This window comes from Micromesistius poutassou (genome assembly GCF_964030765.1).
Source record: "Micromesistius poutassou genome assembly, chromosome: 7".
Lineage (NCBI taxonomy): Eukaryota > Metazoa > Chordata > Actinopteri > Gadiformes > Gadidae > Micromesistius > Micromesistius poutassou.
The window spans coordinates 16,439,280-16,464,859 of NC_140277.1; the positions used below are offsets into that span (position 1 = coordinate 16,439,280).

A 25,580-nucleotide genomic window follows, 5' to 3' on the forward strand; every position below is an offset into this window, starting at 1 on the left:
ACCAGAGACCTGTAGTCCTACACAAACACAACATGTTGTTTTCCTACGGTCACTCAGCGTTCATTAAGGTGAGTAAGACGGTTCTATCAGGACCTGTGGAGGGAAGGTGAGCCAGCAGCAGACACACACTGAGAGGAGGTTTCTAACTTGGCCTGCTGTACACCAGAGTGGCCACCAGGGGGCACTCGGGAGCCAACCATAGAGTGGCTCAGTCCCGCCCACCTCATGCATCACGCCTCTACCATAAAAACTGAACAAGTTGACTGGTGGTCGTCAGAGCTATCTTTAAAATGTTGAGATTTCGATCTATTTCTGAAGCTATTTACACTTCTGGTGCGTTTAGTAACAAGAACTAGTTAGCTAGCAATATATTATGGAGAATGGCTCTTTTTTAATTATACCAAATGGTTTTCAACATATTTGCAATCGGCCACAAAAATGACGAATATAATGTCGAATGGAAAACGTTTCAAAACCCATTTTATAAACTTCAACATCATAGGTTTATATCCTATGAAGTATTACGTTTGGTTTGTTAACTAGACACACACACACACACACACACACACACACACACACACACACAAACACACACATATTTATATGAAGTTTAAAATACTTTACCTTATGTTTTCAGTTGTTGGTGTTGTGGTATGAAAAGATCAAAGCATCCAGGTGTCCTGTCCTCCTGTGGGAGGCTGCAGGTCAACTGAGGAGACTTCAAACCTCTGAGCTGAACTCCTTCATGATGCTGGCTGAAGGCCAGCCGCTTCAAAGGTCAAAGGCTTCATAGCAGGTCGGGCTCCTTAGAGGATCGGGTTCAGCTGATAACTGTACACATGACGAGTTGTACCAAAGTACACAGAAATACACTGTCCTAAAACACACATCAATGATTGACTAACGATATAAAATAATACATAGAGACAGAACCAACCTTTTAGCATTTTAGTATATGATAAGATAACTGACTCATAAAACAGTAAAGTTGAGGCCAGAGATGAAAACTGAAAAGCTTCATGAACAAACTGACAGCGGGCCGTACAGAGAAATTGCTGAAAGTTTTTCATATTTACGTTAAAATTAAAATCTTCTTTCTGCTAGAGCTGCTGCCCCCGTGACCCGAACCCGGATAAGCGGTTTTGAAGATGAGGATGAGATGAACGTCTTCCTTGTACAATATTTCCCTCATTCTTCTGTAGGTGCTCCTGTTGCTCTCATTACTCATTTCCTGCATTCTAGTGAATGTTAAGGGTGTAAATAACTCAAGGCTGTCAGACAAATGTGTACATATAGTTACATAAATATATATATATATATATATATATATATATATATATATACAGTAGCTTTTAACTTTTGATTGGCACATTTGCAGGACATCCAGCAGGGATAGGGCCCCCAGGAACGGGGACAGGGCCCCAGGACGGCCCCCCAGGAACGGGGACAGGGCCCCAGGACGGCCCCCCAGGAACGGGGACAGGGCCCCAGGACGGCCCCCCAGGAACGGGGACAGGGCCCCAGGACGGCCCCCCAGGAACGGGGACAGGGCCCCAGGACGGGCCCCCAGGAACGGGGACAGGGCCCCAGGACGGGCCCCCAGGAACGTGGACGTCTGGGTACCGTAGCCTAGCAACAAGCAGCAGCAGTGGAGGCGGGCTCAGGAGTTCTTGACGGTGGTTTTTGAGCGGTGAACAGGCAGTGTGAGTCTGGACTGTGAAGGATGAAGGACAATAAAGCTTTAATGGTTCCACTGATATCGCTGGTCCATATTAATGAAGATGATTAAAGATAAGGGAACTCCACAACAAATATCCTCAACTATAGGAATACATTAATGATTACATACCAACGGGAACACAGTTTGATACTGTGATACTGTGAAAACATCAGATTAATGATATTAAAATGTCTCTCTTGATATTATTGTAATCTATATCTTAGACTTCTGCCCTTTACTCCTGGACTGATGTGTTTTTATAGAACAGTTTTATATGAAGCACATAAAGTAGCCTACTGCTGTACGTTATGTTTTATTAAAGTAATATATATGAAGTAGGCTACTGGTGTACGTTCTGTTTTGGTAAAGTAATAGGCCTACATTAAGGTGAATAACATTTAGACCAGGCATAGGCCTACATTCAGGTGCATAACACCTATTGGGGGCCGTTTGTAAACCTTTGCTGGTGAAAAACATTCTTCACTTGTTCCAGATTTAGCTGCTTAATGCTGAATCTGAGGATAAATCGTGTATATAAATCTAAATCTTTATATCTCAATGTTAAATGTTACATCTAAATCCATACAACAGATATGCTAATTCTCCTCCGTATACTAATTAGTTCTGACTCTTGGGGGGGCGGCATCGATGCACGTGGTTCTGGAGAGCTCAGGGCTCTCTCTCCTTGTTGATTGGCCGATGGCCGTTGGGGGGGATCTCACCATGACAACAGACTTCTCCTGAAGGTCGCTGATGACACTGTTGTGATCAGTGTGCTCCAGGACGGAGAGGCTAATCCTGGGCCCGTGGTGGACGACTCTGTGGAACCGACCGCCGTAGAACTCCCCACTCATCCTCACCGTGTACGATTAAGGGCCCGTCTGTGAAGACTGTCCTACAGACACCCGGGAACAGTGGTTGATGAGTACTTAACCTTGGAGTCAAACACATCTGCAATATGCAAGAAGGGCGTGCAGAGACTCTACTTTGATTGAATACGTTTAACGTTGACAAGAAACTGATGGTTTTATTTCATAGGTCTTTCATTGAGTCCATTGTAACCTTTGGTTTTATCTCTTGCTTTGCTCATGTTTCAGTGCACAACAAAACCAGTCTATCCAGAGTCGTGAAAACTGCCAGCAGAATAGTGGACCCCCAGCAGCTCCCCCCCTCACACATCAGGGCAGGTGGTGAGGAAGGCCCGGGGCGTTGAGCAGCTCTGACCGGCCCTTTGAACTACACACTTTTTCCATCTAGTTTCGACTGGCTTTTTGGATTGTCGATTATTAATGCTACTTTAACAGCACCGAAAATCCAAAAACTCAGTCGAAACTAGATGGAAAAAGTGTGTAGTTCAAAACGTGATGCAGCTGGGAGTCCGGTCCAGAGCGGGGCTGGGAGTCCGGTCCAGAGCGGAGCTGGGAGTCCGGTCCAGAGCGGAGCTGGGAGTCCGGTCCAGAGCGGAGCTGGGAGTCCGGTCCAGAGCGGAGCTGGGAGTCCGGTCCAGAGCGGGGCTGGGAGTCCGGTCCAGAGCGGGCGTGGCGGACCGGCTACGAGGACTACCGCCACGCCGCCGTGCGCGACCACTTCCTGCCCAGCGACCCGTCCTCCTCCTACGTGCACTTCTCCAAGACGGACGGCCCCAAGCACGAGTACTCCTACCCCCTGGCCCCGCCCCCCGACGGCCCCGTGGGCCCCCGGCCACGCCCGCCACGGGGGCTTCTCGGGCGTGGTCTCCGCCCAGCCACGCCCCTTCCTCCCCGGCTCCTCCCCCTCTGACGAGGACGGCGGCGGCGGTGGGATGAAGGGCGGGAAGGCGGGCCGCTCCGGGCGCGCTCAGTGCGAACACTGCGGCGAGACGTTCTACCCCTCGGCCAATCGGAGGGGCCGGTGCCAGGACGCGCCGGACGCGGTGGGCGGCGGCGTGCGGCGGGTCAGCTGCATGTGGCCGACAGCATGCTGCACCACCGCATGTCGGACCCCGAGGGGGACTTCTCTGACCCCTGCTCCTGTGAGGGCGGGGCCCGGCGGGGGCCGCGCTGGCTGGCCCTGGGGGCCCTGGGGGCCCTCTCCCTGGTGGCGCCCTGCCTGTGTCTCTACCCCCCCCCCCTCCATGCCTGCCACCGCGCCGCCCTGGCGTGGGGCTGCTGTGGGGGGCGCCACAAGGCGGCCAGCTGAGCCCCCCCCCCCTGGTTTACAGTCTGGCCTCCAGCGGGGAAGCGGACGGACACGCGGACGCCACAACAAGACAAAAGGAAAAGCTGTTTCTGTTGTCGTTGTGTTTTACAGATAAGCTAGCGCCGGGTCAGACATCAGAACGCTGACTCCTCCCCCCCGTCCGGGTCCAACCAGAGGACGGTGTGTGTGTGTGTGTGTGTGTGTGTGTGTGTGTGTGTGTGTGTGTGTGTGTGTGTGTGTGCGTGTGTGTGCGTGCGTGTGTGTGTGCGTGTGTGTGCGTGTGTGTGTGTGTGTGTGTGTGTGTGTGTGGGACACATCCACCAAAACGCACCAATCACTGTCCCTGATTGTCTCAGAGCCGTCGGTGCCTGGTCTGAATGATGACATCACCTGGCACCCGTTTGAGCCAATCAAAACAATCGATTCATCAACAACCAACCGTAACGAGCCGCGGTTGGCCGGAGACGTTCCCAGGGCTCTGATTGGTCGCCGGAGGCTTCGGAGGATGACCGGGGAGGACATTGTGACCATATTTGGTCAAAGGAAGTCTCCAGGTGTGTCCGTTGTGTGTCTGGACTCCCTGTTCACCTGCGATGTACAATCACCCCCGCCGAGAGGCCTCCCTTAGTGGGGCAGCAGCCAGCACAGCAACCGGGATCGATTAAAAACACATCTATTAAAAAGAGCAGGTAAAATGAATAAAAAGAAGGGGGAGAGATCCACACACACACACACACACACTGTGGCAACCCGGCCCGGTCCCAATCAACGCAATGCAGAGCACCTGAGGAAGCCTGCTTAAAAGGCTGGCTTCCACGTTCATTCGGGGCTCTCTCGTGGCTGGGTGGACGGAGAGTCCAGCCGTTGTGGCTGCGCCACACAACCATCTTTTTGTTCTTTTCATAAAAGAGACTTTATGTTTGATTAAACGAGCCTTTGTGGCGTAACACCCAATCGATTTGCGTGCTGTTTGAGTAAGGCGGGTTCACTCCCCGAGGCGGGTTGCCACAACACACACACACACACACACACTCAGACCCATCCATACACATCCTCTCATAAATAATAAATCATCAAAAATAATAATTAAAACGCATGCATATGAATAAATAAAGAATATAGGATAAAAAGTTTTGGATAAAAAAGGAAGCACACTGCAATCTAAAATTCATGTTAAGATATGCAGGAAGTCCTTTTAATTAAAACCATGCACACACATATATATATATGTAAAAATAATAATATATAAATAGATATAAAATGCAGAAACACTAAAAACAATATATATAATAACGCAGGACGTTACGAGGTACTTCCATGTGGTGGCGGCGTTGGATGCCTCGACGACGGCCAGAGCGATGGCACTGCTAGAGGCTCCACCGGCTGTCGGGAAGTACGACGCGCTCAAAGCATTCCTGATGAAACTTTTCGAACTGTCGGAGCTGGAGAAAGCAGACGGCCTGCTGTCCCTTAACGGCCTAGGGGACAGCAGGCCGTCCGAGTTGATGGAGAGGATGCTGGCTGTGCTGGGTTCGGCTGATCCCGCATTCCTGTTTACTCACATTTTCCTGCGGCAGCTTCCAGCGCCTGTGCGCACTGCGCCAGCCTGCTCCCCCTTCTCCGCCTCAAAGGACTACCGCCAGCTGGCTGCGGAAGCACACAGGATTTTCCTTGCCAATCGGCAGCAGTTTAAACTGCAATAAACTCATCCCATTCCATTAATATTATATATATATTATATATAATATTATAAAACGGGGGGCCTAAATCAAGCGATCTGATTGGTTCCCAACTGTTGTATATTGAGCGTATACACACAGCTATGACGCCCGTTCAGTTTACAGTAAGTAGTAGTAGTAGTTCAGTTCAGTATCACTCCGCGCCTAACTTGAACTGTTGTTTATGTATATATAAAAGCGATAGCTTTTAGCCTTCATGCAAATGAGCTGCTGCCCATTGACCAATGAGCTGTCAGAGTGAACCACAGCATGGAGGAGAAGTGATTGTTGCCGTTTGCGGACTCCCTGAGCTCTATATCTATATAATAATAATAATAATAAGCCAAAAAACATGTTGATTGCTGGAGAGGGTGGAAATGTTGTAAAGCAATAGGCACACGGTCGGCAATTTAGCCTACTATCGAGTTCGAGTGAACTTGATAGTAGGCTAAATTGCCGGCGAACCAAGCTACCGTCTTTAGCCTAGCCTTCTCTCTGAAGGACGCTACAGTGTGTTGCATAGCAACCGCCGTACACTTTGCCGGCAGCCAGGAGGGACTACTTTTTTGTATTCGTTAAAAAAAAATGCTTTTCCGACTTTCTGGCTTTTTCAAAATTGAGGGTGTCTATGACTTTCATTTCGCCATATTTACGTAACCGTTTTATAAAAGCAATAGATCACTTCAGTCAGTGGTATACGGTCATTATACCACAGTGAAGGGGGTCGAACAACGCCCCTTAACTGGTATAATGGGCGTATACCACAGCCTGTCGTGATCTATTGCTTAAATAATTATATTATATATATTATATATATTATTAATTAATATATAATAACTGTGAACCAGAGCGGGACCGTCTCAAGCCTGCTCACTGACATCGACGATGGTTCAGCTGGCCCTGCCCCCCCCGGCCCCGCCCCCCGGGCCCCCGCCCCCCCCCCCCCCCCCCCCCGCCCCCCTCCGCTCCGCTCCGATTCATACAATTAGAATAAAGTAGAAACACTACCATCTAGTGGCCAGACTCGGTTATAGCACCAAATTTATTTTATTTGTTTAAAAAACGACATATTACATCATACAGAATTTACCAATAGAGCGATCACTAAAGATAGAATGTAATAATTACTGATAACTGAGCGATTTATTGAGCATCACTGAAAACACACCTTTTTAAAATAGCTTTCATCATCAAACTCTCCTCATCTGAACAATTCATCTTTCTAACTGTAGAGGAAGCTCAATGCATAATACTTTTAATAACTGTAGAGGAAGCCAAAGATATGATATTGAGGATAATGAATTCCCTGTTGCATAAAAAAAGAACGTGTGTGTGTGTGTGTGTGTGTGTGTGTCAATACAACTGACTCAGAGAGACTGAGATACCAGAACTCCACAACCCAAACCCAGGGAGGAGGTCCTCCTGGGTGAAGGAGGTCCTGAAGGTGTGGATGTGTGTCAGTGTGTCTGAGGACCCTCCTCCACCTGGGGACACTCTGTAGAAGGACAGAGTGCCAGCAGGCCGGTCCAGATACACTCCTACTCTGTTAGAGCCAGCGGGGCGGAGACGGATGGAGGTTTGTATATTGTTGTGCAGGGCAGAGTAACCACCATCAAGACAATAAAGACACCAGGACTTGTTGATCCCTCCAAACAGGCTGTCATCACCCTCTCCTCTCCTTGTGATTCCTCTGTATGTCACTCCTACTTTAACACCTCCTTCCCTCTCTACCTCCCAGTAACAGCGACCAGTCAGAACCTCTCTTCCCAACACCTGGTGCCAGCGGTCAAATCTCTCTGGGTGATCAGGATACGGCTGCCGCTCTTTAACCTTCGTCACCTTTCTGTTGTCCTCAGACAGAGAGAGTCGTCTGTTGGCTGTGTTTGGGTCCAGTGTGAGTTCACAGGCATCTGAGGGGAGAACAAGACACCGTTACCATCGTTCAGTGTTGACCGTTCTTTCATAGATCTCCTCCACTCGATGTTCGGTGAATGAAATAAGAGAGACTTACGCCTCGTGCACACTACCTCCGTCAGTCGACGGATGGGGGCTTTTTGACGCATCCCTGTTTTCCCGGGTTGTATTACAAAGGCGATTTCATTGGACAGTGCACTTGCGTATATTTGCATAACGCGATTTTATTGGCTGACGGTTCCGTCGTTGCCTGAAAAGTTGAACATTTCTCAACTTTTGACGCCGGCCACGGAGCCGACTTGACGGACGGACCCACAATGCATTTCGAGGGCGCCCCATGCAAAGTCAATGAGATGCGTCCGTTGACGGAGGTAGTGTGCAAGAGGCGTAGATAAGGCGTAGAGCTGGTTACACTTCTACAACTGCGTAACCACGGAGACCCCTCGAGCCCTCATAGTTCTCCGTCGTGGTGCCGGATACGCAATGCAATTTCCCGCCCGATGTTTACGTTGTTTACGTTGTTTACGTTGTGATAGTAGTCAAACCGGAAAAGTAATTCCGGAAATGATGTTTTTAGAGGACCAATCGCAGCCCTTGCCGTCTCCGTTGTCGCTTGACGGAGTGACGGACGAAATATTTCATGCAGCCGGAGACGTAGAGGGCTCTCCGTAACCGACGTACAGCACTTTACGCAGGAGTAAAAATGAGGCCAACTGGCAGGAAGGCCTCCGGTTCTCAAAGGAAAGCTAGTGTCCATATGAGAGAAAATAATAACTGATGACAGCACGCACGCACGCACGCACGCACGCACGCACGCACGCACGCACGCACGCACGCACGCACGCACGCACGCACGCACGCACGCACGCACACACGCACACACACACACACACACACACTGTCCCGCGGTCGCACATCCAAGCAACTCATAGGAACGAGGTCTTAAAGAGGACATATTATGGTGTTTTCTCAACAAGTAAACATAGCATATGAGTTCAGGAAAACATGTTTTTGAAGCTGTTTGCTGGAAATAGCTTCTGGGAAACAAAATCTCTCCTACTGCTATTCCCCTCTGTTTCAGTCCCTTCACAATGTGCTGTTTCTGGTGTCTGTAGCCTTCATGCAAATGAGCTTCTGCCCATTGACCAATGAGCTGTCAGAGTGAACCACAGCATGGAGGAGAAGTGATTGTTGCCGTTTGCGGACTCCCTGAGCTCTATATCTATATAATAATAATAATAATAATAATACATTATATAATATATAGGTATCTATATAATATATCTAATATCAGGGCCAAAAGCTATGTGCGCCTCTGATGATATTATGAATCATAAAGACTGCGTCTGACGTCTCTGGTACTTCCACAACAAGTAAAGACTCGTAGTGGGGGTTATCTCGGCCATGGTTCAGAAGAATTGGGGGAAAGGGACTTTGGCTTTGACTCTCTGAAGTCCGGATTGAACCGCGACATGGAGGAGAAAGGTATTGTGCTCCCGGAGCTGAGCTGCCGGACTGCCGCCGAAGCTCCCCCGCCGTACTCCTGCCGGACTGCCGCCGGAGTTCTGGCGGCAGTCCGGGAGCTCCGGCGGGGGAGCTTCTCCCTGCCAGGCGGTCACATCTATTTCTGTATGGAATCTCCCTGCTTCTGAAATGCGCAAACATCTCCGCCCAGCGCTCGTCCGCTGGTCCAGGGCCCCCTTTCCCGAAAGCATCGTTAGCCTAACGACGTCGTTAACACCGTCGTACGATCATCGCAGAATTTTCGGACCGTTTCCCGAAAGCATCGTTACGTAACGACGTCGTTAAAACCCTCGTAGCTAACGACGCCTACAGGGGTACTCGTTAAGCACTAGGATGCATCGTTACTATAGCCTCAGTGGAGTCACCAGCTGGACATTCCGTGTATTGGATGTGTTTTATTAAAACACGTCATCCAATACCACTGAATATCCAGCTGGCGCTATTTCGCAATAGCCCAAAAACAGTGGTTCCCGCATATATATTACTCGTAGACTAGGCCTACTGTTAGATTTAAACAGCAAAGACAGAGACATGTTAGAAGTCAACACAAATATAATTTATTGCAGCAATTTAAAATTCCAAAAATAAATGTACCGATGAAACGCCACGTCACAAGGCAACCCTATCACAAGGCATATAATAAAATCAAATGATTCCGTTGCTCGTGTGGGAGGTCGCTTGCGAGCGGCACTTGCTGTCTCCCTCTGATTTTAATTCAACCATCGTGGTTAAAATGTCCTCATATTGATCAATGACAGAAGACATACTGTATATGAATCATGCTGAAACCAGCGGGTGTCGGATAATTTCTGCAGGCGTTTTTTGTTGCGATTGTTTGACATAAAGCACTGTAGGCGCGTCGGTGAGGCTGTGATGAAGTTCACTATTTATTGGACCGTGTCTAGACAGTTACGAACTCCCTGACCTTAGTGGAGTGCACAATCGCCAAGTTGAGAGCGTGGTTTTCTGTACGTAGACTGCTGCGGGAAACTGTGCTGCGATGCGTGCCATTCCCGCTTACATTGCCCGCACCATCATACCCCCTGCCCAACAATATGCAGGAATCGATCTAGACCAGCAACAGCAATAGCCATGTCAATGCCTCTGCGTTTGAATGATAATGAATGAATGGAACGTTGCATTTTTAATGTTGACTCCAAAGTTTCTAGAGAGTGCGCGGCGCGTCAATCACTGAATGAATGACTGAATGAAACGGAATGCAGGAATCAGAGAAAGTCTGCCCTCTTTGCGGCGCAAAGCATGTTTCAGAAATCAGCACATTTAAATAAATGCTATAGGCCTAGTTGTCACACAGACACATGATATTTTTTATTTTTTTAATATGGAATTATTTCAGGGGAGAAAATGCCGTGAAACAATGTACGCACGGTGCGTTCGGGATTAGGACTGATATAGCATATGTCGGCCTAGACCTTATAAATTGTGTTTTAATATTTGTAGCATTCATCTTAGTCTATTCTTTTCGTAGGCTTCTCTGCTGTTGGCCTTGATGGGGAGATATTTTTTTGCTGCCACAAAATATAGTTTAATCCAACAACATTCCTGCGTGTCCCCCTCCTACGGAGCCCATTTCAGCACCGTGTGAGTAGACAGCTACAATCCTACGACGTCGTAAGAGCAGAGCACGCGCGTTCATGTTAAGATGAGTTTCGGGAAACGCTCCCCTAAAATGAACGATGCTGCGTGAGATCCATCGTACGATGGATCGTACGAGCGTGGATCCATCGTTATCGGGAAAATACGACAAAATCGTATCTATGCTCTGATTGGAGGGGGGTGGGGAAGTGGGTGGTAATATGCAAATGTACCCCCCCCCCCCTCCTGCGTAGGAGGGGGCGCCGAAACTGACTCGCTCGTTTGGTAACTGTAGGCGGGGTACTTTCAGAAATGCATATCTCACTCAAAAAAGCATGTACGGACTTATTTCAAAGTTTGTATGCGTGTGGCAGCACCAGAGACCCAAAACAACAGCCCAAATCCCAGGAAAAGTGCTGTTTTCATAGTATAATAATAATAATAATAATAATAATACATTTTATTTATATGGCGCCTTTCAGGACACTCAAGGTCACCTAACAAGCATAGAAAGAGATCAAGACACAGAGCTTGCAGCAGATTTCAAGTCCATGTGTGAGTATGCCTGCCTAAATAAGTGTGTTTTGAGGTGGGATTTGAAGGTGATAGGTGAGTCCATGTTTCTAATGTCCGGGGGAAGGCTGTTCCAGAGGCATGGGGCGGAGCGGCTGAAGGCTCGTGCCCCCATGGTGGACAGAAGAGCTGGGGGGACGTGTAGGTTGATGGAGGAGGCGGATCTGAGTGACCGGGTGGGAGTATTGATTTGAATGAGGTCAGACAGATATGGGGGGGCAAGGTTATGAATGGCATTGAATGCATTGAGGAGGATCTTTTACTCTATGCTGTGTTTGATAGGGAGCCAGTGAAGTTGGCGTAGGACGGGGGTGATGTGACAGATGGCAGGGGTTTTGGTGATAATACGGGCAGCAGCGTTTTGGACCAGTTGGAGTTTATGGAGGAGTTTGTGGGGGAGACCAAACAGAAGGGAGTTACAGTAATCCAGGCGTGAGGTGACTAAAGAGTGGACCAGAATAGCAGCGCTGTTGGGAGTGAGTGACAGGCGGAGGCGGTTGATATGTCCCCTTTAACACACTCACTGTTAGAGTAGCACTACTAATAACATGCGGTATGGTAGCGTTTAAATGGCGGCTATTGTGACACGGTTTCAGTATCGGTATACCGTACTGCGACACTATGAGGGGCTGTTCCATTATTATAGGGCAGACTAAAGGGCTCTTTATGGTTCCACGTCGACGCAACGACCCCGCAGACGCTTCCACGCAGTCCTGAACCTTTCTGGTCCTGCGTCGGGTTTTAGTGAGCGGACCAATCACAGCCCTTGCGGCTGCGTCGCCTCGACGGAAGATTACAATTTCTGGGAGGCGCACGTCAGGCCCTCGCGGTGGACGCAAGGAGGGTCCGCAAAGACATAAGGGGTCTGTCACCCCCTTGCGTTGCGTGAACGTGGGACCATAACCAGCCTTAACAGTCCTCCGCTCTCTGTTCCCTACAGGCTGCTTGTTCCCGCCGCCGTCCTGATTGTGGGCGGGGCATCGGATATTGTCGTTATTATTATATCCTACCTTATCTCCTAAACAATGTAAGACCTTCCTTGTGTTTCCCTGAATGAAAGCACGAATGAAGCACTGGTCCTGTCTGGGCCTTAGATCTACTAAAGCACTGGTCCTGTCTGGGCCTTAGATCTACTAAAGCACTGGTCCTGTCTGGGCCTTAGATCTACTAAATGGGATGGGGGAGGGGGGGGGGGGGGTCCTCGCTGGGCGGCCCTCACATGTAGCATTGGAGCTACAAATCATATCGGGTTAAAAATAATTTTGGCGGGTGTTCATAAAAACTTACTTTACGCCAGTTTGGCCGGTGATGCATGAGGCAATCTCAGAGCCACTCTACACGGCATTTCAGAATGTTAGTAAACAATAGCCGTAAGGACACTTCAGAATGTTAGTAAACAATAGCCGTAAGGACACTTCAGAATGTTAGTAAACAATAGCCGTAAGGACACTTCAGAATGTTAGTAAACAATAGCCGTAAGGACACTTCAGAATGTTAGTAAACAATAGCCGTAAGGACACTTCAGAATGTTAGTAAACAATAGCCGTAAGGACACTTCAGAATGTTAGTAAACAATAGCCATAAGGACACTTCAGAATGTTAGTAAACAATAGCCGTAAGGACACTTCCGGGTGGCAGAACGCGAGCGGCTGCCACTGACCTGAAGCCATCCAGCTGGCTACTGTGAACATAGTTACATAGATAAAACCATTGTTGATCTGAAGTTGAAACAATGACGTAAACAATATTAATATAATATAATATAAGTTATATTTATATATATTAATGAGACGTCCTGTAGCACCCCGCAAGAAGAAAACCATTCATTCAAGCCATTGACTCTGTTTTCTGGATCGCTCTGCCCTGGTCAAATGACATGGAAGGGTTTGTTTACTAGTGGTGCCATCGGAGAACGCTTCGGCTTTTGCCACCCGGAAGAACGAATTGTGACGTCATGGTGAATTGTCGTACTGTTCTCGCTCCCTGGGCAGTACTGACTACATTTCCCATGAGCACTGTCGTGATGCTACGTGATGTTGTGTGGGGCGCGCCCCACTGGTGGGGAATAGAGACGTGCAGGTGGGGCGCGACAAACGGGAGGAAGTGTCACTGAAAACTCCATGTTTCTTATGGTAGGAGCGAAAGCTTGACAGTAGGGCTGGGCGATATGGGCCAAAAGTCATATCTCCTATTTTCAAGCAGAATGTCGATATAAGATATATATCAATATTTGTTCATGCAATAAAATAGGTGCCGTCGCCGCGCTCCAACTGGTCGTTCTATATCGGGGGCGCCGCGTCGCTGTGCTCGTTAACCTGCCTTGCCGATTGCAACTCAATCCTAAATTTGGGTGTAGGCCAGGGTAGCTAAACATTTTAAAATGAGTCAGTCAAAAACAGTCGGAGCAAGATGTTGCAAATGCATGTTTCGCGCTGAAGGGGATTTTAAAAAGTGAGGCGAGTGGTGGAAGAGCGGGGCCGGGGCAGTGTGTGTGAGCCAGAGGCAGAGCGGAGTGGAGAGAGATGAGCAGAGCAGAGTCCTGCACGCCTCTTATTTGCAAACCCGCACCCGTCCTTACCCGCAAAACTTAAAACCACATCCGACCCGTGTTCCGACACTATAAATTGATACCAACGCCCGACCCGCACCAAAAGGAAAATCAGACACATAAGATGGAACGCCGGGGAATTACACTAGTGGTGTTTGGCGTGGTGCTTTAGATTGCCGTGCAAAAAAGCACATCATCCACTGTGGACGGTTTTAGTTGACTCCTCCGCTCCTGAATAGGCATCAGATCCAGCACCGGAGAAATCTCGCTCTTTTTTCTTTCAGCTGCACTTTTATTTTCTCTATTTTTGAACTTGATGCAAGTTATAACACAGCTGCACTTTTATTTTCTCTATTGTTGAACTTGCTGTTATTTGATGTTATTTAGTTAGAATTTAGATACAACATGATGTAACTTGATGTTACTTCAATAAGTTTGGAAATGTTAAGCTTGGCGTATTTCATTAGCATTGTGTTGGGGCGATGGGGGCAGGTGGGGCTTGAAAATCCCCCCTTGTCCAAAGTGGGGGATGACCGAAAAAGTTTGAGAACCACCGCGTTAAACTAAACGCGGCGGTGGTTGGTTGGACAGACGTCTGGGGGCGAGAAGGGGAAGGAGGCAGGGGATGAGATTGAGAATATCAACAACAAATATCAACAAAATATTTGGCTAGTGGAAATTCTGATTGGCTGGTAATCAAAAAAGTTAATTTAGAACCCTGCACACGGGGGTCAAACTCGGACACGTTTCAGCCCTCGTACGGCTGGCCTCTCACGGTTAATATTTCTTAATGCTGCGTAACATTCACTAGGAAGCAAATATCAAACGAGAACAAAATATAGATTATTGTAGAATATAATTATTAAACATCAACAGTTTGATGAAGGTGATGTCCACCATCATCTTCATTCCCAGGATTATTTGACTTTCCATCTCTATAGTTAGTGTGTGTTGAGATGAATCAAACTAAACAGACACTTACACTTCTTTAGAGCTGGTTTCATCCTCCACTCTCCACCGTGCTCCACACTGGGGAGACAAAGAGAGAGCAGCATGTTGTCTTTAGACAGGGAAACATTATTCACATGTTAACAAAGAGAGAGCAGCATGTTGTCTTTAGACAGGGAAACATTATTCACATGTTAACAAAGAGAGAGCAGCATGTTGTCTTTAGACAGGGAAACATTATTCACATGTTAACAAAGAGAGAGCAGCATGTTGTCTTTAGACAGGGAAACATTATTCACATGTTAACAAAGAGAGAGCAGCATGTTGTCTTTAGACAGTGAAACATTATTCACATGTTAACAAAGAGAGAGCAGCATGTTGTCTTTAGACAGGGAAACATTATTCACATGTTAACAAAGAGAGAGCAGCATGTTGTCTTTAGACAGGGAAACATTATTCACATGTTAACAAAGAGAGAGCAGCATTTTGTCTTTAGACAGGGAAACATTATTCACATGTTAACAAAGAGAGAGCAGCATGCCATCTTCAAAAACTGAAATATTAACATAACTGTTGTTTCTAAATGAGAGCACATTATCTAGTTATATAACAGTAACATGTTCCACTGATCCTTGTAGGAGACATTGTCCCTGAGTGGTGAGCTGTCCTCTCCATACCTGAGAGTGTCCAGTCTCCAGCGTGGATCCTCCAGTCCAGCAGAGAGCAGCGCAGCTCCTGAGTCTCCTGGGTGATTGTAGCTCAGGTCCAGCTCTCTCAGATGGGAGGGGTTGGAGCTCAGAGCTGAGGCCAGAGAAAAACAGCCTTCCTGTGTGACCAGGCAGCCAGACAACCTACACACACACACACACACACACACACACACACACACACACACACACACACACACACACACACGTTCAACACATGCTGAACCATTGTGTAAAAATGTCTTGATAACAGGGAACAGACCAGTGTGAATGTATTGGCGAGAGTGAACACCTATTCAGTCTATGGTCAGAACGTCCAAAATAATTTCCCAAAAATCCAAAAATGTAACGAAGAACTTTAACTTCAACAATAATTTACACACTGAATAACTGAATAATATAACATAAGTCTCATTATATCAACAAAAATGGCGACTTGAAATCGATCAAATGTCTTCTGATATGGAACATTGTGGCGTAACTGTTTGCACATTATGTAAAACTGACATTGTAATTATTAATACATTTCATACAACAATTAGTTTAATTGTTTTTGCACATTGACTAAAACTGACCTGAGAGTGTCCAGTGTACAGTGTGGACTCCCCAGTCCAGCAGAGAGCAGCTTCACTCCTGAATCCTGCAGATCATTGGTACTCAGGTCCAGCTCTCTCAGACTAGAGGAGTTGGAGCTGAGAACTGAGGCCAGAGCTTCACAGCATCTCTCTGACAGATGGCAGCCAGTCAGCCTTTAAACAATATGCAGTTGTTTTAATTATACATAAATTATACATCTATAATGTTTTATGAATGATGAAACAACTGAAAAAACGTGTCTTCAAAGAAACTTTTTAAGAAGTCTGTTATTCTACTTTAGGGCTCTACACTCACACAAACAGACAGGAACATGTTACTCTTCAGAACATTTTTAACAGACAGTTAAACTACTGTCTATTAAAAATATTCACACAACTGACCCTAGTTCAATATGTAACTTAAGACATTTTTAATTCATACAATCATCGCTAGATCGTTGTTTCACACTTAACAGTCAGTACCTCGTCCCTGGTCCCTCCTAGTGTCTACATTGTTGAGTCCTTGGGCTCAACTGTCTCCTCCCTGTACAGTGTCACCGACCCCTCCCCTGTCTGACTACCCTCCTGTCACCGACCCCTCCCCTGTCTGACTACCCTCCTGTCACCGACCCCTCCCCTGTCTGACTACCCTCCTGTCACCGACCCCTCTCCTGTCTGACTACCCTCCTGTCACCGACCCCTCCCCTGTCTGACTACCCTCCTGTCACCGACCCCTCCCCTGTCTGACTACCCTCCTGTCACCGACCCCTCTCCTGTCTGACTACCCTCCTGTCACCGACCCCTCCCCTGTCTGACTACCCTCCTGTCACCGACCCCTCCCCTGTCTGACTACCCTCCTGTCACTGACCCCTCCCCTGTCTGACTACCCTCCAGCCTTCAAGCCCCAAGTCCCTCCTTTACATATTTGTGTCCCTCAGTGAAGACCCTTTGATTTACTGTCTGTCAGCCTCACTCTGTGTGAGCATTTGGGTCCACTCGCTCTACTTCCCCTTAACAGCTGCTCAGACGGAGCTTCACAGAGGAGGGGGGTGCCCCTCGGTCATGACGTCAGACTTCCTCGGTAAAGGTCTGACGTCACGTAAAGAACGCCACCTGCGTTCAGCAGGGTGGAACGTTCACGGCGTGTTTTGGGGAGAATGGCAAAAACATACGATTTGACCCCTTTTCTCTCTAAATTGGGACTCATTTCAGTAACAGTGATAAAATGGCATACATTTTTATCATATTATATATATTATTAATACATTACTATATTGATGATCAAATAAAACAAATGACGTTTAAAACCAAAAAATTTAGTTTTGGGTTCACTGGTTCTTTAAGGCTGATGAGCAGCAGCTACCGTACTCCATAGAGGGGAGAGCTTCTCTTGGGATTTGGAGGTATCTCGTTAAATCACAAAAACAGCACATTTATTTTTGCCATGAAATCTTATCTCAGAATAATGCGATAATTAACACTAATTCAGAAAAAAAGAGCATCTTATTATTCCATAAAAACTCAGAATTCAACATAATTATGTCGTTAATTCAGAAAAACAGGAGCAGAATTTATTTTCTCAAGTGTATTTCCAAGTATTTTAGTTGGCATGCATACAATGATAATGTCTAGACTTGTGACAACTACTTCACTATCTAAGAATCAGCTGAATGTCTGCTGATAGTAAAACTTCATTATGCACATTAAGTAAACTGACCTGAGAGTTTCCAGTGTACAGTGTGGACTCCCCAGTCCAGCAGAGAGCAGCTTCACTCCTGAATCCTGCAGATCATTGGTACTCAGGTCCAGCTCTCTCAGACTAGAGGAGTTGGAGCTGAGAACTGAGGCCAGAGCTTCACAGCATCTCTCTGACAGATGGCAGCCAGTCAGCCTTTAAACAAAACAAAAACAGACAGGAACACGTAACTCTTCAGAAATTATATCACTATTAACATGAAGTAGGTTGAATATATGTCAGTTTAGCTTTCATGTCAGTTTAGACATGTATTGTAGATGTTTATATTATTCTAGTATTATTGTGTTGCATGTGTTGTAATACAAGGTCTTAGAACACATACAGAAATGTTTTGTATATTATTGTAACCTTTAAATGGTGTTGCGTATTGTAGTACATGTTATTAATGAACCTACATTGTCCACAGCACTCTGGTAGAAGAAATAAGGGTTATTTTTAATAGACCTTGATTTTTTTGAAGGTTGACCGTCGATGAAGTTCTTAAAGTCATAAAGGGCAGCCAGAAACTCCTGGATGCTCAGATGGACAAAGCAGAACACCTTGTCCTGGTACAGCCCACACTCCTCTTTAAAGATCTGGGTGAACACTCCTGAGTACACTGAGGCTGCTCTGATATCGATGCCACACTCTGCCAGGTCTGCCTCGTAGAAGATCAGGTTGCCTTTCTCCAGTTGGTTAAAAGCCAGTTTTCCCAGAGAAACAATGATCTCCCTGCTCTCTGAACTCCAGTGATGATCTGTTTCAGCTCTTCCATGATACTTCCTGTCCCCCTGTATGGCCTGAACCCTCAGGAAGTGGCTGTACATCTGAGTCATGGTCTTGGGCACCTCTTCTTCACCCAGGGATGTTTTGAAGAAGTCCTCCAGAACTGTAGCAGTGATCCAACAGAAGACTGGGATGTGACACATGATGTGGAGGCTTCGTTGTGTCTTGACATGGGAGATGATCCTGCTGGCCAGCTTCTCGTCTCTGAATCTCTTCCTGAAGTACTCCTCCTTCTGTGGGTCAGTGAACCCTCTCACCTCTGTCACCATGTCAACACAATCAGCAGGGATCTGATTGGCTGCTGCAGGGCGTGTGGTTATCCAGATGCGAGCGGAGGGAAGCAGGTCGCCCCTGATGAGGTTTGTCAGCAGCACGTCCACCGAGGTGGAGTCTGTGACATCAGTCCAGATCGGGTTGTTCTGGAAGTCCAGAGGAAATCGACACTCATCCAGACCATCCAAGATGAAGACAACTTGGAACCGGTCGTATCTGCAGATTCCTGCTTCTTTGGTTTCAATAAAGAAGTGACAAAGAAGTTCCACTAAGCTAAACTTTTTTCTCTCAGTAAATTCAGCTCTCTGAAAGTGATTGGAAATGTGAAGTGTATGTCGTGGTTGGTTTTGCCTTCAGCCCAGTCCAGAGTGAACTTGTGTGTTAAGATGGTTTTACCAATGCCGGCCACTCCAGTTGTCATTATTGTCCTGATTGGTTGATCCTTTCCTGGTAAGGGTTTAAAGATGTCTTCACATCTGATTGGTGTTTCCTCTCTGGCTGGTTTCCTGGAAGCTGTTTCAATCAGTCTGACCTCATGTTCCTTGTTGACCTCTCCACTGCCTCCGTCTGTGATGTAGAGCTCTGTGTAGATCTCATTCAGAGGTCTTGACTCTCCTGCTTTAGTGATTCCCTCAAACACACATTGGGTCTTCTCCTTCAGATGAGACTTGATTTTATGTTGGCACTCATTAGCAATCATTTCTAAATTAAAAAACAACAGAAGAATGTGTGTTTATAAATAGTACAGGTCTTTAAAAAATATATAATAGTCTCTTACGGCTCTGTTTTAAAATAAGAAAAACTTTCTAATCTGTTTTCAAAATAAGAGTATCTTACTGCTCTTGCTGGCCAGTGTGTGGGCCAGCTCCTCCAGCTTCAACTGCTTCATGCAGAGCAGTGTGATGTCTAGCACTCCCTCTCTGGCGCGCCTCCTCTGCTCCTCCTCCTCCTCACCATCCACCTCCTCCTCCTCCTCCCTCTGGCTCTCTGAGCATTGTGGGTAATCTGGGTAGAGAACCCTCCAGAGCTTCTCCACCTCCTTGTCTAGAAAAGCGTGTGCGTTCTCCTTGATCCGCTGGAACAGAACAAACATCAATGAGAACTTTACTGTGAACTAACTGAGCACATCAGAAGCGTCTGTCCTGGATTCACGTCCTGCTGGTCTGAAGAGGGAAGCCTGGAGACTGTTAGCTCCAGACTGTTAGCTCCAGACTGTTAGCTCCAGGAGAGATGTTGTTCACATGTCATTCATGACTGAACTCAGTGTTGTACATTTACACACCTTCAACTCTGTGTGCTGCTGCTGTACAGACGGTCCACTGGGAACCTTCGACCTCCCCTGGTGTCTGTGGAGAGAACACACATAGAATTTCATTCAAAATAAACGTAGGAATGTTAATTTAGAACTACCGTATTGACCTGAATATGAGAATTTTCTTTCCCGGAATTGTGTCTGAAAAAGTTGGGTTGTCTTGTATTCAGGGTCTAGACGACATTCCCGTCTTCCTGGTGATGAATGCCTTTCATTTGACCGACTCCTTGTGGTTCCATACTGCTTCCCTTTCCCCGTAGGAGCTGGGCCCTAACAGTTACCGTACTTTTTGTTTGCTCTTTTCTTTGTTGTGGTGCGCAAGCAAGGTTTTGGGAAAACAAACGGTTTTAATTATTATGATTTTCAAATGAAATGATTTTCTTCATAAAAACAGATTTCATCTTAAAAAATATATTTTTCCAGAAACGGCCCTTTAAAAAGTGGGGGTCGTATTTTGTCTTTTATCCAAAGAGACAGAAAGTGAGTGAGCTGGAGGTACGAGGAGCAGGGTCCTCTTGCTGAAAGACGTCAACTCCAGTAGTGCTCAGGCTGAAGAACAACTGATCCATATTCTGATGACAAGCCGGGGGAGAAACAGTTCTGATGAACTCAGATATGGGTCAGATATCAAGTGCAGGCATGCAAACTGGCTTGGGGTGAAAAGGTGAGAATGATGCGTGAGCCGAGAAAAACACAGACCCACTGGGGGTTCCAGGGTTGTACTCCGGGGAGTACAACCAAATAAATGGCGGTCAATAGTAAAACGACTCGTCGGCTATAAAAATTGCAGTCGACTAATCTTCATCGTCGACTAATCGCGGTAGCACTACGCCCCCCCCCCCCAAATGTTTTCTCAACAGATCTCCACGAATCACACAAGTGGCCGATTTTGTTTACAAAACGGCGAATTTCGCCAAAAGGTGACTAGTTTGCATACCTGCAAGTGGTCTGTATTTCATTGTCTGTTTGAAATTCCTACCTCTCCTCTCTGGAGGGGCGTCCATCTTTAAAGTCAACAGGTATATTCATAGAGCGGTCACTCTTCATGGAGACACAGCTGGGTCCAGGGGAGTCTGCTCTCTCCTGCTGCTCTGGGCTTCAACACAACACACACACAGCTTTTACTCAGACTAATGATGGTGTCGTGATGTATCACTGCTGAGCTCTGAGATGGACAACAGTCACAGACAGTGAGAGATCCTCTTCTTAACTCTCAGCTTTGCTCTGGCGGCCATGTTCCCCAGACAGAGTGGTCTTAGAGGTACAAACACAACATAAACACCGGCAGGAAAAGCGCTTCACAGCTCGACATTCAAAGCCGTCTATTTGTAATATCATCTAAATAGTTTGTGAGGCTCAGCGATCTAAGAATGTGAACTATCACCAAATGTCCAGTATTTACAACAAGACTATTCTGGAAGGAATCGGTCCTGCTTTCAGGCGCTATTGTGTGTGCACGAGCACACACACTGCAAGTGGTCTGTTTCTTTGTCTGTTTGAAACTCCTACCTCTCCTCTCTGGAGGGGCGTCCATCTTTAAGGTCAGGAGGATGACCCATAGAGCGGTCACTCTTCATGGAGACACAGCTGGGTCCAGGGGAGTCTGCTCTCTGCTGCTGCTCTGGGCTTCAACACAACACACACACACACACACACACACACACACACACACACACACACACACACACACACACACACACATACAGCTTTTACTCAGACTAATGATGGAGTCATGATGTATCACTGCTGAGCTCTGAGATGGACAACAGTCACAGACAGTGAGAGATCCTCTTCTTACCTCTCAGCTTTGCTCTGGCGGCCATGTTCCCCAGACAGAGTGGTCTTAGAGGTAGGACCCCCCTCCTCTCTCTCCTCATCCATAGTAGACTGGAGACCTGTAGTCCTACACATTGTCCTACAATGTTGTTTTCCTACGGTCACTCAGCGTTAAGGTGAGTAAGACGGTTCTATCAGGACCTGTGGAGGGAAGGTGAGCCAGCAGCAGACACACACTGAGAGGTGGTTTCTAACTTGACCTCACGCTGCTGTACACCAGAGTGGCCACCAGGGGGCGCTCGGGAGCCAACCATAGAGGGGCTCAGTCCCGCCCACCTCATGCGTCACGCCTCTACCATAAAAACTGAACAAGTTGACTGGTGGTCGTCAGAGCTATCTTTAAAATGTTGAGATTTCGATCTATTTCTGAAGCTATTTACACTTCTGGTGCGTTTAGTAACAAGAACTAGTTAGCTAGCAATATATTATGGAGAATGGCTCTTATTAATTTTACCAAATGGTTTTCAACATATTTGCAATCGGCCACAAAAATGACCAAATGGTAGGTCGAATAGAAAACGTTTCAAAACCCATTTTATAGACATCATAGGTTTATATCCTATGAAGTATTACGTTTGGTTTGTTAACTAGACAGACACACACACACACAAACACACAAATATTCATATGAAGTTTAAAATACTTTACCTTATGTTTTCGGTTGTTGGTGTTGTGGTATGAAAAGATCAAAGCATCCAGGTGTCCTGTCCTCCTGTGGGAGGCTGCAGGTCAACTGAGGAGACTTCAAACCTCTGAGCTGAACTCCTTCATGATGCTGGCTGAAGGCCAGCCGCTTCAAAGGTCAAAGGCTTCATAGCAGGTCGGGCTCCTTAGAGGATCGGGTTCAGCTGATAACTGTACACATGACGTGTTGTACCAAAGTACACAGAAATACACTAAAACACACATCAATGATTGACTAACGATATAAAATAATACATAGAGACAGAACCAACCTTTTAGCATTTTAGTATATGATAAGATAACTGACTCATAAAACAGTAAAGTTGAGGCCAGAGCTGAAAACTGAAAAGCTTCATGGACAAACTGACAGCGGGCCGTACAGAGAAATTGCTGAAAGTTTTTCATATTTACGTTAAAATTAAAATCTTCTTTCTGCTAGAGCTGCTGCCCCCGCGACCCGACCCCGGATAAGCGGTTTTGAAGATGAGGATGAGATGAACGTCTTCCTTGTACAATATTTCCCTCATTCTTCTGTAGGTGCTCCTGTTGCTCTCATTACTGCCTCATTTCCTGCATTCTAGTGAATGTTAAGGGTGTAAATAACTCAAGGCTGTCAGACAAATGTGTACATATAGTTACATAAATATATATATATATATATATATATATATATATATATACAGTAGCTTTTAACTTTTGATTGGCACATTTGCAGGACATCCAGCAGGGATAGGGCCCCCAGGAACGGGGACAGGGCCCCAGGACCGTGGACGTCTGGGCACCGTAGCCTAGCAACAAGCAGCAGCAGTGGAGGCGGGCTCAGGAGTTCTTGACGGTGGTTTTTGAGCGGTGAACAGGCAGTGTGAGTCTGGACTGTGAAGGATGAAGGACAATAAAGCTTTAATGGTTCCACTGATATCGCTGGTCCATATTAATGAAGATGATTAAAGATAAGGGATCTCCACAACAAATATCCTCAACTATAGGAATACATTAATGATTACATACCAACAGGAACACAGCTTGATATAAAACATCAGATTAATGATATTAAAATGTCTCTCTTGATATTATTGTAATCTATATCTTAGACTTCTGCCCTTTACTCCTGGACTGATGTGTTTTTATAGAACAGTTTTATATGAAGCACATGAAGTAGCCTACTGCTGTACGTTATGTTGTAGTAAAGTAATATATATGAAGTAGCCTACTGCTGTACGTTCTCACCATGACAACAGACTTCTCCTGAAGGTCGCTGATGACACTGTTGTGATCAGTGGGCTCCAGGACGGAGAGGCTAATCCCGGGCCGGTGGTGGACGACTCTGTGGAACGCTGCGACAACCACTTCCTCAAGTTAAACACAAACAAAACTAAAGAAATGGCAACGGACCGCCGTAGAGCTCCCCGCTCATCCTCACCGTGTACGATTAAGGGCCCGCCTGTGGAGACTGTCCTACAGACACCCGGGAACAGTGGTTGATGAGTACTTCACCTTGGAGTCAAACACATCCGCAATATGCAAGAAGGGCGTGCAGAGACTCTACTTTGATTGAATACGTTTAACGCTGACAAGAAACCAATGGTTTTATTTCACAGGTCTTTCATCGAGTCCATTGTGACCTCTGGTTTTATCTCTTGCTTTGGTCATGTTTCAGTGCACAACAAAACCCGTCCACCCAGAGTGGTGGAAACTGCCAGCAGAATAGTGGACCCCCAGCAGCTCCCCCCCCCTCACACATCAGGGCAGGTGGTGAGGAAGGCCCGGGGCGTTCAGCAGCTCTGACCGGCCCCTCTGGGAGGGATCTGCTCTCCTACCATCGGCTCGGAGGTCCAGGCTGCCCGGGGTCAGGTGCAATAGGTTGACATTGTTCCTATGGTCCTAGTGCAAGTAATGCACTTAACAAGTGTTAAACCTTAAGTTAAACGGAGTAGACTTTTATTAACGAACAGCGGTATTTTATTTTATCGGTTGTATTTGGTCACATTGTTTTGTCTCTTGTCTTTTTATATGTTGTGTATTTGTGTCTCATTGTGTATGGACCTCTGAAGAATAAGTCCCGCCTCCGAGGCTCCCGGTTCCCTCGGTCAAATGTCTATGGGAAATAACATGGGGTTTATGAATGATCGTACATAACAAACTCTGTAGGTGGCGAAGAAGTAGCTGTAGAAGAAGCTGCGTCACGTTTTGAACTACACACTTTTTCCATCTAGTTTCGACTGGCTTTTTGGATTGTCGATTATTAATGCTACATTAACAGCACCGAAAATCCAAAAACTCAGTCGAAACTAGATGGAAAAAGTGTGTAGTTCAAAACGTGATGCAGCTGGGAGTCCGGTCCAGAGCGGAGCTGGGAGTCCGGTCCAGAGCGGGGCTGGGAGTCCGGTCCAGAGCGGAGCTGGGAGTCCGGTCCAGAGCGGGGCTGGGAGTCCGGTCCAGAGCGGGGCTGGGAGTCCGGTCCAGAGCGGAGCTGGGAGTCCGGTCCAGAGCGGGGCTGGGAGTCCGGTCCAGAGCGGGGCTGGGAGTCCGGTCCAGAGCGGGGCTGGGAGTCCGGTCCAGAGCGGGGCTGGGAGTCCGGTCCAGAGCGGGGCTGGGAGTCCGGTCCTGAGCGGGCGTGGCGGACCGGCTATGAGGACATCCCCCCCCGGCGGCGGTGGGGGGGGATGAAGGGCGGGAAGGCTGGCCGCTCCGGGCGCGCTCAGTGCGAATACTGCGGCAAGACGTTCTACCCCTCGGCCAATCGGAGGGGCCGGTGCCAGGACGTGCCTTCTTGGACTTCTCGGACCCCTGCTCCTGCGAGGGCGGGGGTGGGGGCCACGCTGGCTGGCCCTGGGGGCCCTGTCCCTGGTGGCACCCTGCCTGTGTCTCTACCCCCCCCTCCATGCCTGCCACCGCGCCGCCCTGGCGTGGGGCTGCTGTGGGGGGGGGGGGGCTCAGCTGGCCGCCTTGTGGC

At 47.3% G+C, this 25,580-nt stretch overlaps 2 protein-coding genes across 6 annotated transcripts in view; both read right to left on the bottom strand.

Moving 5' to 3' along the window:
* The window catches only part of LOC311350520 (NLR family CARD domain-containing protein 3-like), a 114,334-nt gene extending 91,163 nt beyond the window's left edge, over positions 1-23,171 (bottom strand). For 2 of the 5 annotated variants that reach the window (XM_084470550.1, XM_084470548.1), the window contains exons 1-6: positions 23,039-23,171; positions 22,592-22,798; positions 21,906-22,010; positions 21,617-21,733; positions 21,087-21,203; positions 20,078-20,141 (exon numbers count right to left, since the gene is read on the bottom strand). In XM_084470550.1, the coding sequence (XP_084326676.1) occupies positions 20,078-20,141; positions 21,087-21,203; positions 21,617-21,733; positions 21,906-21,988 (381 nt within the window). In that variant the 5' untranslated portion in view covers positions 21,989-22,010; positions 22,592-22,798; positions 23,039-23,171. Of the gene's footprint in view, positions 1-20,077; positions 20,142-21,086; positions 21,204-21,616; positions 21,734-21,905; positions 22,011-22,591; positions 22,799-23,038 lie in introns of those variants that run through there. The other 3 variants (XM_084470551.1, XM_084470555.1, XM_084470545.1) reach the window with 3 other exon arrangements.
* On the bottom strand, positions 6,648-19,235 carry LOC311350064 (uncharacterized protein). The gene is given in 7 exon segments (XM_084470104.1): positions 6,648-7,526; positions 14,754-14,800; positions 15,397-15,570; positions 16,002-16,175; positions 17,719-17,892; positions 18,202-19,078; positions 19,081-19,235. Coding segments are annotated over 7 exon segments (2,139 nt in total). The 5' UTR covers positions 19,217-19,235; the 3' UTR covers positions 6,648-6,969.
* Positions 23,172-25,580: the final 2,409 nt, after the last annotated feature.